The sequence below is a fragment of the Ictidomys tridecemlineatus genome, chromosome 8 (genome assembly GCF_052094955.1).
Source record: "Ictidomys tridecemlineatus isolate mIctTri1 chromosome 8, mIctTri1.hap1, whole genome shotgun sequence".
NCBI lineage: Eukaryota > Metazoa > Chordata > Mammalia > Rodentia > Sciuridae > Ictidomys > Ictidomys tridecemlineatus.
Genome location: NC_135484.1, coordinates 86970839 through 86984420, shown reverse-complemented (window position 1 = coordinate 86984420; position 13582 = coordinate 86970839). Strand labels below are relative to the sequence as shown.

Sequence of the window (13582 nt, the reverse complement as noted above, 5' to 3'; positions counted from 1 at the left end):
GGGCCGGCGGGGCGAGGAGGCGGGACACGTCGGCGCTGCTACCGCCGCCGCCGCCCCTCCTGCTGTTCCAGCTGCCGTCGCCGCCGCCGCTTCCTGGGCTGAGTCTGCCTGCGGTCCCAGCGGCGCCAGGTGCGTTCACCCTGCCGGTCTTCTGCCAGCGTCCGCCGCCGCCGTAGCTGCCCCAGGCTCCCCACACCGCTTCCGAGATGGCGACGCGCTCCTGCCGGGAGAAGGCTCAGAAGCTAAATGAGCAGCACCAGCTCATCCTGTCGAAACTGCTGAGGGAGGAGGACAACAAGTACTGCGCCGACTGCGAGGCCAAAGGTAGCGCAGACGGTGCCGCCGCCCTGTAGGGGCCTCCTGCGACCGGTGACCTTCCCGCAGCCGCTGCGCCTCGGCTGAGCTGCCGGGCCGGCCCTAAAGCCAGGGCTGATGGATGGGTGGGCGCGGGGCTCCTGGTGACCGTCGCCTCCGCCAGGGGCGGCGGCGAGGTCAGGCCCGCAGGCCGGTCGGTGTCCTCGGCCTCCGCTCTTCACTCGCCTGGGGCGGAGCCGGTGCCTGCGTCTCGGTGCTCCTACCCTCCACAGGGCTGGGCTTGGGAGCGCGGCACCCGGCGTCGGCCTGGGTAGTGCTTAGGGTTAAAGAATTGCCCCGCTGCCTCCGTTCACAGCTGCCTCTGTGGGTGGGGCCGCTCTTAGGTCTTGGCCTTCTTTTCGACCCTACAGAGTGACCATGTTCTCCTTTTGGGGGCTCTATTGCTCGTTCTCCTAGACGGAGCCCTACCTGCTTGCCCACCTGACAGCTTTTGTACAGGGTTCTTGCTTCTAATTCATTAAAAAGGGCATGGATGTCCTTTTTGGTGGGTTGGAGCTTTCCTGAATAACTGGGAAAGGATCTTAATAATAGTAGTATTGCTTTTTAGTCTGGCTATTAGCCAGAATGAAGAGGAATTTCATTATATGAATTGGACAGTGGGCTTACAGATCTTGAAGGTTTCAGTGGTTAGATTCTCTCAGACAAGCTATTTGGGGAGAATATGTGGACACAGGTTTGTCAGCCTCTTAAACGTTGAAGGTGCATTTTAAAGAACCAGAGATGGAAAAGACCTAATTTTAGTTTGTTCAGTTGGAGGGCTTCTGCCTGAGCCTTTGAAATAGATACACTATTTTTAGCTGATAGTTTTGTGTTTGGAGATCTGATTTATACTTAAAGTCTTGTAAGTAATCTCATGGGGAATATTGTTTCAGATTTTAACCAAACCTCTCGTGTAGTTAGAAAAAAATGTTAATTGTAAGTTAGTTTATTTAATTATTTAGTGAGCAATAGGTAGTTCTTTGAAGAAGGAGACAATCAGTCTTTGGGGGTGTTGTTGAAGATTTCTGCATTATTTAGCCTAGACTTTTCTTGAAGATTTACTATTCTTTATCAGTACTAAATAAATAAGTCACTGTCAGTAGACTGATAATATTTGATCAGACTGAGTCACACAGCATCAGCAAGTTACCTCACTGTCATAACTGGTATTAGATTATTGTAAGGATCAAGTAGGTGGGAATAATGTAACTAGATCATTTTATGAAGCACTTTCAATATCTTAGTAACTTGATTGAATCAGCCTTGTAGTTATCCCATGTAACTTTTAGGTATTGAGTTAAAAAAACCTACATATCTGATTTTTTGTAGTAATATTTGTTTGCTTAATGTTTGATTATGTGTGTAGTTATTTGGTGATACTCTACTGTATTGAGACTCAATTGCTTGCTTATCACTGTACTAGTAAAACACTTAAAGACAGACTTTAAGAGATCAGAAAATGAAAGGAGCTGAAGTTATAATCATATTTGTCATTTTGTGTAATAAATAACATGGTTAAGTAGAGATGCTGGTAAATGTTAAATCTATTAATAATTGAGTAATGATAGATTCAGTGATTAACTTTTATTTATTGAAATAATTTTAGAAGTAATTTTTATTTAAATTTCTTTCTACAAAAAGGTACTTTATAAAATCAGATTTTCATTAATTTTTCATGAAAGTAATTTTGTAGATTTTTTCAAAGCCTTTATTAACCACACATATTAACACATTTTCATTTACTTTTTTGGGAATGGAGGGAAGAATATCATGTGCTACTCTTTTTTCTTTTTTTCTACTGGAGATTCAACCCAGGGGTGCTTAACTACTGAGCCGTATCCCCAGCCTTTTATTATTATTATTATTTTTAAAATTTTATTTTGAGAAGGGTCTCCCTAAGTTGTTTAGGGCCTAAGGTGATGAGGCTGGCTTTGAACTTGGGATTCTCCTGCCTCAGCCTCCTAAGCTGCTGGGATTATAGGTGTGTGCCATTGGGCTTGGTCTATACTTCTAAAATTAGGAAAAAAAGTTTTACTTCTGACATGAGTACAAAACATTTGTTCACTTTTTTTTTAATATCATCATTTATTTATTTTTATGTGGTGCCGAGGATTGAACCCAGTGACTCACACATGGGAGGCAAGTGCTCTACCACTGAGCTATAGCCCCAGCCCTCACTATTTTTATTGCCATTAAAGTCAGTGGAAAAAAGCTGAACGAGTGTCTTTAATTTTGGCTTTGTTTGGTCATTTGTTTCTTGGTTTATTTGTTTTTGAGAAGTAGAGGAAGTTGGAGAGTAGTTTCAAGCGCTCAAGAGTGCAGATTTCATGACATGAACTCTGCAGTCATGATTTAGAAAGATTTTTTTCCTTGTTGCAACTAAGTCTAGAATAATGTTAAAATGATCTTGTAAATTATTTCATTGTTTGATCTTGATCAGGAAAAAATTTCAAAGACAGGGACACTTGAAATTAAACTCAATTTTATAGTTGAAAATTTAAATTTTATACTCAATTTTATAATTTAAAATTTGACATAATTGGGAAATTGATAGATTTAAATATATTTTTGCAAAGTTTTTTTGCGTATTAGTATGGTTGGGCCCCAGTACGGAGCCCTCTTATAGTAGAATTATTGACTTGTTACATAATTTTGGATTTATTATTATATATGCTAGGTGAAATAATAAATGTAGATAGTGAAATTCTGATTTTAAAGGACTTTTACAGCTCAGGTATTAAGAGGTCTCGTTCAGTATATGTAGTGATGTTTCCTCACTATCTAATGAATTGTATCAAGCTTTTCATGAATCTTGAAGCTGTTTCCTAGTTAACTCAATTTTCATTCTTTTAAAGAAAGAAATCCTCCATTGGTCTTGAACATGTATCCAAAATAAAGCCTAGGTTTTGAGATTGTCTTATTCTGTTACTTTATAGTAGTTGACAGATGTATGTCAATTGGATTTTGACATTTCTCTCTGAGTTACCAGTTTGTTTCCTGTATTTACATTATTTAGGAAGGAAGGAGAAAAGGATAGCATAGATGCCAGTTTCCTGCTTGTGATCCTACACTTATCAGATATGTTGAGCAACTGGAAAATAAGAACAGACAGATGGTACTACACTTTACCCCAGCTGCATTCCTGACTCTGTGGGAGTTTTAAAGGCACTCTGTGATTATTAGTGGCAATGTGGGATGGTGAGGACTGAGAGAGCCCCTCACCAACCTAAAATTTAGTTTTCAGAATCTAAAGCTTCTCCACAGGTAATCATGAATATTAATTTGTCCAATTTTGGGGTGGTCAGACATAGGTTTTTGGATCCTAGAGATCATTTTGTTTAGACTGTCTGGTATTGAGCAGTTAAGTTCCTTGCTCAGATCACTTATTTCTTAATTCCACAGATCTTGGAGGCCAGTTTGTTAAGTACTATATTAGATTAAAGGGTAAAAACATTTCTGAGACCTGAGTTTGGTGGTGAGTGTATATTTGTAAAATAATAATATTCAAATATTGTGCTAAGTGGTATAATAATTGTTGTAAAAAGTACCCCCCTCCTGTTTATTTTTGGCTCTCTTCCCCTGGACCCTGACTTTTGCCTGTTGTTTGCCTTTATAGTTTCCAGAATGTGCACATGCTCTTCCTCTCTGAAGATACTTTTTGTCTAATCTGCTTTTACTGATGTTCAATTTTTGCTTAACTATCTTTTCAAGGAAAAAATTCCCTCACCTTAGGTTAGGCTTCCATTTTATATATTTGAGACATCATCCCGAATCTTATCACACTTAAATATTGTTGAGGTAATTATTGGGCATTCCATATCTCTGTTGGATTATAGCTGCAAGAAAGGAAAAAATCTTGTTTATCTTGCTTGGGGTAATTTTTTCAGTCCTCAGCACAGTGTGTGGCATTTAGAACATAATTATAACTCATCAAATATCTTTTGAATAAATGAATGTGTGAATGAGCACAGAGCCAGTAGCAACAAAGGGAATGTTTGAAAGGGAGTACACCTGTGAAAGAGAGTGGCATTTGAAGTAACCTTGTTAGGAGTCAAAGAAGTCCTATGTGATCTAGGTTCTGAAGGTGGAGTGAAATTTCACCAGCTAGAGAAGGAATTAAACAGCACAGTTGGATACACAAAAGTATAGGCTAATGAAAGGTAAAAGAGGTCTCATATGCCCTTTTTATGGTAAAATTGTCTTTATATATATATACTCATATTTGGTTCTGGCAGGTCAGAAGAAGAATTGGGATAGTGAAAGATTGCAGGCAAGTCACTAAGTAAGGAGTAAGTCACTAAGTAACAGTAGTCCAAGGAATAGGAAATGGAAATAGGACCTGAACTCATGCAGTATCAATCTATCAGTCAGGGTGTATAGAACAGGAAACAGATATAATTTAGCTAATTTTACCTAAAAGGTGTTTAAAGAATAAGATACTTAATTTTACCTAAAAGGTGTTTAAAGAATAAGATACTTAAAAAATCACTGGAAGAACTGGAGGAGGTAAAGTCAGGGAGTTACTCACTGCTGGACTTTTGCTTTCAAGGTCACACATACCCTGCTACAACTGTTGCCCCAGTACCTAGACTTCTTCTCATTCAAAAAATTGGTGAACTGATGGGTAAAGAAGGACTGTGGTTGCTATAAGCACTTGATTGCTGTTAGTAATTTTTGTCTGTATGGCCTGTATCACACTTATGCTTTCCATGTGCAAATAATTGACAAAACTTAATGATTCCAACAGCTTGCTTTCTGGGGTGTCTTTTAACTTTCTAACCTCTTCAAAGAGTAGACATGTGTAGAGACTGGTTGTGAGAGCCAGTCCTATATAGAGCCTACCACAGGCAGTGAGGATAGAGACTATTTTTTTCATTGCATTCATTATTTTAGAGTTGTTATATGAACTGTTTGAAATTCTTAATTAAAAATAAAGTTTACTTCAAGGAACTAATGTTTATGATGTTGATGCTTACCAGGTAAATTATTTTTAACAAAAGTCTGATTATAATTCATCTCAAGAAATTTGTCATTCTAAAAGTTCTTACAAAATGTAAATTTCAGCTGATGGATCTATTGTTCTTGTAATTTTGCCTATTTTGAAGTTTTCTCTGAAGATTGTTTGCCCTGATGTCAGAGCTTGAATGGAAATGACTGTTTTCTCTCTGACTTATCAGTTTAAAACTTGGGTTATATGTTGTTTCCCTTCTTTGTCTTCTAATTATTCTTTGTCTTCTTCTTTTTTAAGATTATAATGTTCTTTCATTTTTGACTTCATTAATGAGATTTATATCTCTTTAATCCTTCTGTATGAGATATACATAATTGTTCAAGTCATTGGGACTTGAACCCATGATTTTGTTAAGGCAAAGTAAAATATTTGATATTCTAATTATATACTTAAAAACTCAAACCTTTTTCTTACTATTGGTTTTTCCACTGTTTCCTTTCCTTCCCCCCCCCCCCCCCAATTTTCTCAATGAAAGAAGATCAAAGAAACTTGGAGGTCATTTTATTTAAGTTGTATAACTATTATGACAGGTGTTAATGCCTTATATTCTGACTACTGTAAAGTGTTTGATTTAACATACTTTTGTTGGAAAATCAATGTATTAGTTTTCTATTATAACAACCTGAGGCTGTATACTTTATATAAAAAAAAGAGGTTTATTTACTTTATTTATGTTTTGGAGGCTGAGGGTTCCAGCAGCTGGTGCTGGCTCCAATAGGGTCCCCCCTGGCTGTATCACATCATGGTGGATGACATTATGGTGGAAATGCATGTGCAAGGGAGAGATCAAATGGTAAAACAATTAAGCCAGAGAGTGGAAGGGGCCAGGCTCACTCTTTCTCCTGGGAACTAACCAGAATCCTATAAGAACTATCTTAAACCCTTCTAAGTGCCTCAGATGACCTGAGACCTTCCAATAGGGTTCACTTTCTTTTTTTTTTTTTTAACTTTCTTTTAATTTAATTTTATTTTCTTATTAGTATTAGTTGTTCAAAACATTACACAACTCTTGACATATCATATTTCATACATTTGATTCAAGTGGATTATGAACTCCCATTTTTACCCCGTATACAGATTGCTGAAACATATCCACGTTTTTACATACTGCCATACTAATGACCGTTGTATTCTGCTGCCCTTCCTACCCTCTACTATCCCCCTTCCCCTCCCCTCCCCTCCCATCTTCTCTCTCTACCTCATCTACTGTAATTCATTTCTCTCTCTTGTTTTTTTTTCCCTTTCCCCACACATCCTCTTACATGTAATTTTGTATAACAGTGAGGGTCTCCTTCCATTTCCATGCAATTTCCCTTCTCTCTCCCTTTCCCTCCCACTTCTCATCCTTGTTTAATGGTAATCTTCTTCTCATGCTCTTCCTCCCTGCTCTGTTCTTTGTTGCCCTCCTTATATCCAAGAAGACATTTGGCGGCATTTGTTTTTTAGGGATTGGCTAGCTTCACTTAGCATAATCTGCTCTAATGCCATCCATTTCCCTGCAGATGCCATGATTTTGTCATTTTTTTAGTGCTGAGTAATACTCCATTGTGTATAAATGCCACATTTTTTTTTATCCATTCATCTATTGAAGGGCATCTAGGTTGGTTCCATAGTCTAGCTATTGTGAATTGTGCTGCTAAGAACATTGATGTAGCTGTATCCCTATAGTACTCTCTTTTAAGGTCTTTGGGGAATAGTCCGAGAAGGGCAATAGCTGGGTCAAATGGTGGTTCCATCCCCAGCTTTCTGAGGAATCTCCATACTGCTTTCCAAATTGGCCACACCAATTTGCATTCTCACCAGCAATGTACAAGTATACCCTTTTCCCCACATCCTTGCCAGCACTTGTTGTTGTTTGACTTCATAATAGCTGCCATTCTTACTGGAGTGAGATATGGTATCTTAGGGTGATTTTGATTTGCATTTCTCTGACTGCTAGAGATGGTGAGCATTTTTTTGTGTACTTGTTGATTGATTGTATGTCCTCCTCTGAGAAGTGTCTGTTCAGGTCCTTGGCCCATTTGTTGATTGGGTTATTTGTTTTCTTATTGTTTAATTTTTTGAGTTCATATATACTCTGGATATTAGGGCTCTATCTGAAGTGTGAGGAGTAAAATTTGTTCCCATGATGTAGGCTACCTATTTACCTCTCTTGTTGTTTCTCTTGCTGAGAAAAAACTTTTTAGTTTGAGTAAGTCCCATTTGTTGATTCTTGTTTTTAACTCTTGTGCTGTGGGTGTCCTATTAAGGAATTTGGAGCCTGACCCCACGAGATTAGAGCCAACTTTTACTTCTATCAGACACAGAGTCTCTGTTTTGGTATCAAGCTCCTTGATTCATTTTGAGTTAACTTTTGTGCATGTCGAGAGAAAGGGATTAGATTCATTTTGTTGCATATGGATTTCCAGTTTTCCCAGCACCATTTGTTGAAGATGCTATCCTTTTTCCATTGCATGCTTTTAGCACCTTTGTCAAATATAACATAGTTGTAATTTTGTGAAGGATTCGCTTTCTTAAAGATCCTATCACCTCTTATCACCATACTAGAACCAAATTTGCAGGTGAATCCTTGGGGAACAAACCACATCCAAACCATAGCATAGCCCTATAAAAATTAAGTTCTGTATTAGAGACTGTTGTGTGTATAAAAAAAGTTTTAAGTGTGGACCTCAAGCCATTAAGCAATCTCAATAGACATGAAATAGTTATAAGTTAACTCCACATTTATGGTAGACTGGTAGATTCATTAGAAGTTTAGAGGTGGAATAGATCTCTATGGGATAGATAGTTAAAAGTAATAACATCACTTATATAAGCATCAATTATATATATATATATATATATATATATATATATTGCATGGGATACTGTGAATACATATATTAACTTATTCTCAAAATAACCTTTTGAGGTGGGTGCTACTGTCATCCTGTTTTACTGTTTAGGAAACAGGCATAGAGAGTATAACTCTCTCAGTGTTAGGTAGCTAAGAAGTGGAGATCAGGAATTTTTTCATTATAAAAATGGTTAACTTTTATATTTCAAGTCCTTTTCTAGGAGGTGGGGATTAAAGAAGGGAACAGGTAAAGGGCTGTGCTGTAAAGGATCTACTAATCTATTAGTGTGCAGAAAGGAGTTGACATGTCCAGGTGTATAAGGTTGGGCCTTGGCTTACATCTGGAAACTTGAATTTGAGATGGTCCTTTCACCCTAATAAGAGTTTGTCTTTGTACCTAAACTGTTTGCATAAACAATGTGATTTTGCTGAATACTTTTTTTTCTGGGAGTGTGGAATTTGCAAATGTACAAGTACTATTTGACTTCCTGATAAAAGTTTAGGCACTGAGTTTCTTAGTTGGGAGTACTTTACACGTGTTGCCACAACTCACTGCTGGGAGAATTAAGTGTGTCTAATACAATCCTACTGGGAGAGAACAGTTAGATGCTTCCTCCTGTTTTCTCCTAGACTTTGCTTCATATTCCTTTTAGCTTTGCTTATTGTGCTTAGTATCTTTTTGCTGTAGTAAACCATAACCAGGTATACAACTATATACCTGAGGGTGGTCTTGGGGACCTCCCAACATTATTGGTAGTATATATTTTCTTCCTTTATTGTCCAGGACATGTTGAAGTCCAAGCATATTTTGGCTGGCTCTGGAACCTAGCCTACTCACAAGGGTATAGCCTAGAAGAGCAGTTTTGAACAGTAGAGGCTCTTCCTACTTTACTGAAAAGAAATAGGGGTGGAAACCTGAACTATAGAATAAGGATTTGGAGACCCAAACCATCTAGTGCAAGAGCCTATGCTGTTAACCATATCTGATGCAATGCTAGTTAAAAAATATTTTTTGTTGTTGAAAGTTCGTGATGTAAGATATTGTTGTTGGAAAGACTTATCTCTTCATACTAACTTAAAATATTTCCAGAGAGAAATTGCCAAGTGTGTTCACATATGTTTGCATATGTATGTGCCCATTCCTGACCCATATGCAAATTCCAGACTCCCAGAAAAAAGCAGGTATTCAGCAAAAATCACCTTATTTATGCAAATAGTTACGCATAATGAGAGACTTGTTTATCATATTGCCAAGTGTGTTTAAATGTGAAAAATGTCTTCATTTAAATTTATCTTTGCATTTAATAGGCGAACCACCATAACTTCAAAATACCAGTTTAAACAAACTGAAATTTTTGTCTGACCATGAAACTTTATTTATAAATTGAGCCTACAGACAAATACTTGAATGTTTAATTTTTGTCTTCTATATAGCTTTTTTTTTTTTTTTTTCCATTATGACTTTAAGGTCAGGTACTGGTCATTTACCTGTGCTTTTTTGAACCATAGAAACAACATGATAGAATTGAAAAAGCACTGGCCCGGTTTAAGTTGGTAAAATTAGGTTTGAATTCGAGCTTTGCCTCTGACTTGCTTAGTAATTAGTTGTCCCTGTCTTTTTTCATCCTTACTCCAATTTATTATTTTAACTCTGTTATAGTCTGTGCTCTTTCTTGAATCCTATACCTTGTGTCATACCTATGCTGGTATTTACTGTAATTCTTAATTTAGAAATTCCATTATTAAGGGTCTGTATTTTTGAGGTCTTATTGAAGTCTGAGTCATGATCATTCCTTTATACATTTTTAAGGTTTTCACTGATAATTTAGGTCTTACTGAGCAAATTTACCTGGTATTATTTTTAATTATCTCAAGCTATTTTATATAACTCACAAAAATATTTATTACAGATTTCTGTTTGAAACTTTTTTACTGTAATGCTTTCTTGAAGTAATTAGAGTAAAAGCAAAGAAACCTCCACCACTTTAAGTTGACTTAAATTTTTGATCATCTGTTGTACATTTATCAGTGACAGCATTTTCTACATGTTGTGTTAGGTAGAGCCATGTTTAAATAAAATTATAGTACCACATAGAAGTGATTTTAGAATAATTTCACATAAACCTTAGATAAAGCTATTGGAAACATGTTGATTTTATGTTCACATGTATTTCAAATAGAACATGTAAGGACTTAAGGGCCCAATAGGAAGAGAATTATAAACTTTCTAGTAGTCTTCATACTGCTTCCCTTTACTCCCTTAACCAATTTTTGGTCTAAATTTTACAAGAGATCTAAGTGATTAGCATTATGTGATTATGATAAATCTTTAGATATCTGTCATTGGTCTTTTGTAAAGAGTGCATTTAAAGGACCAGTGGTAAGTTAAAATTGAAACATAAAAATAAAGAATTTGGTGGGAAATCATACTTAGGATAGCTTTGTCTTCGAATATAAAAAAATTCATAAAAATTACGATTTAGTCTAGATGTTGCTTGATTCATACCTAGTACTACTGACTTCCTGATAAAAGTTTAGGTACTGAGTCTCTTGGTTGGAAGTACTTTACACGTGTTGCCACAGCTCACTGCTGGGAGAATTAAGTGTGTCTAGTACAGTCCTACTGGGAGAGAACATTTAGATGCTTCCTCCTGTTTTCTCCTGGACTTTGCTTCATATTCCTTTTAGCTTTGCTTATTGTGCTTAGTATCTTTTTGCTGTAGTAAGCCATAACCATAGTCAAAAGTTGCTTTTGGTGTCAAATAGTGGTTGTGCATGATGCCATTAAACTAGCAGAATTAATGTTTACTGAAGTGAATTGATCATCACTGTTGTATTCATTTTCTATTGCTGTTATAAATGTTTTCCATAAACTTAATGGCAGAAAACAATACAAGTTATCACTTACAGTGCTGGAATTTAGAGTCCAAAATGAGTCTGATTGAGCTAAAAGCAACATTTTCACACCCCTTTTCTGGAGACTTTATGAAAGAATCTGTTTCTTTACCTTTTCCAGCTTCTAGAGACCAGCTGCATTCCTTTGCTTGTGGCTCTTCTGTTCATCTTCAAAGCCAGCAGTGTGTCATCTTTAGTCCCCTACTCTCCAATATCTTTCATCATAATATTTTTTCTGGCACAATTACTTTGGGTTTACCTGGATAATCTAAGATAATATTGCCATCAGTGTACTTAATTCATTCACAGTGATTACAGGGGTTAGAACATGAACATCTTAGGGCCGTTGTTCTGCCTACTACAAGTAGATTAGTGATCAAAGTTGTATACTTAGAATTTTAATTTTTTCTTTTGAGATGGCGTTGCTCACGCTGCCCTTGAGCTTGTGATCCTCTTGCCTCAGCTTCCTGAGTAGCTGGGATTACAGGTGTGTACCACTGTGCATGGCTTTTAAACTTATATTTTTATGAAAGTTACCTGCTTTGGGTATGTTTAAGAATTTAGGATAGAAGTGAATATAATTTTAATTGAGTATTCTAGTAGAAATTATTTAAAAATATATTCATGCTAGCAAAATTTACTAGTCTCTTTGCAGTATGATCATTTATATAGAGAACCCAAGAAATTTACTTAAAAACCTTTTAGAACCAATAATTGTATTTGTCAAGGTTGTAGAAATCAAGGTGAGTATAGAAATATTTACTATTTCTATACACTAACAAATAATTGGAAGTTGAAATAAAATTGGCATTTATGGCATAAAATATAAAAATTTAAGTGGGCTGGATTGTGGCTCAGTGGTAGAGCACTTTCCTTGCATGCATGAGGCACTGGATTCCATCCTCAGCACCACATAAAAATAAATAAATAAAGAATTGAAAAAAAATCCCTGTTCATATTTTAAAAAAATATAAAAATTTGAGGATAAATTTAGCAAAGTGTGTGTAAGACCTGTACACTGAAAGCTACAAAAGATTCCTGAGAGAAATTAAAGAGTCCCTAAAGAAATGAAGATATATACCATGTTCATGGATTAGAAGACTCAAAAATTTAAAGATGTCAGTTCTTTCCAACTGACTCTCTGGATTCAATATGATCTAGTCAAAACCTTAGAAGAAATTTGTTGTATTTTATCAATTAACACATTGGTTCTATAGTTTTTAATGAAATGTGGAGAACACCCCTGCAACATCAAAACAATTTTGAAAAGTTATATTTGAGGTCTTATGGAAACTGACTTCTGTAATTATTAAAAAGCTGTAGTTATCAAGACAGTGTGGTGTTGGTGTCAAGACATATTCAGATCAGTGGTGTTTTAAAAATAGACTCACATATATGGTCATTTATATAAACAGAAATATCAAGGTAATTCAGTGAGAGAAAGGGTAATATTTTCAACATTAAATGTACCTTGAATCTTACCTCAGGCCATACACAAAAGTTAATTTGAAATGAATCATAAAACTAAACTTAAGAGCAAAAACTATAAAACTTTTAGAAGAGACTGTTAGAGAATTTTGGGGACCATGAACAAGGAAAAGTTTTTTTGGATAGGACACAAATGTACATTTTATAAATACACAACTGTGAAAATGGACTTAATTAAAAACTTTTGCTCTTCAAGTGTTTTAGTTAGTTTTTTTTACTCCTGTGACCCTAAAACCTGACAAAAACAATTTTAGAAGAAGAAAAGTTTGTTTTGGGGCTTATGGTTTCAGTGGTCACAGTCCATAAGCAGATGGCTCAATTCCTCAAGGTTGGAGGTGAAGCAGAACATTATGGTAAAAGTGTGGTGGAGGAAAGTGACTCAGGGCATGATGATTGGGAACCAGAGAGGGACTAAGCTCAGCTCACAAAATATGTACCCCAAAAGCATGCCCCCAGTGACCACCTCCTCCAGCCACACTACCTGCCTGTAGTTACCAACCAATTAATTAATCTCTATCGGTGGATTAATGTATTGATTAGATTAAGGCTCATCTAACCCAATTTCACTGTTGAGCTTTCTTGCACTGTCTCACACATGAGCATTTGGGGGATACCTAATATCTAAACCATAACAAAAATACACTTAAGAAAACAAAAAGGAAAATTATAGATTGGGAGCAAATATATCTGATAAGGACTTTTGCTCAGAGTATATTTAAATAAATACTATAAAGCAATAAAAAATAAAATTTGTACTTGAATGTTTATAACAGCTTTATTTATAATAGCCACAGAATGGAAATAATTCAAATGTTCATCACTTGATGAATGAAGAAAATGGCACATTTATGTAATGGAATGATACTTTGCAATATAAAGGAATGAACAGTAACATGGGTGAGTCTTTTTTTTTTTAATGGGGGAGGGGCACTTGGCTACTGAGCCACATCCCCAGCCCTATTTTGTATTAATTTAGAGACTTAGTTTATTAGTGCCTC

The 13582-nt window shown here is 36.4% G+C and overlaps 1 protein-coding gene across 6 annotated transcripts in view; it reads left to right on the top strand.

Annotated features, from left to right (window-relative positions):
- The first annotated feature begins 20 nt into the window (after positions 1–20).
- The window catches only part of Smap1 (small ArfGAP 1), a 179742-nt gene continuing 166180 nt past the window's right edge, over positions 21–13582 (top strand). The window contains exon 1 of one of the 6 annotated variants that reach the window (XM_078019784.1): positions 21–324. In XM_078019784.1, coding sequence (XP_077875910.1) covers positions 207–324 — 118 coding nt within the window. In that variant the 5' untranslated portion in view covers positions 21–206. The remainder of the gene's footprint in view (positions 325–13582) is intronic. The other 5 variants (XM_078019781.1, XM_021732569.3, XM_078019782.1 and 2 more) reach the window with 5 other exon arrangements.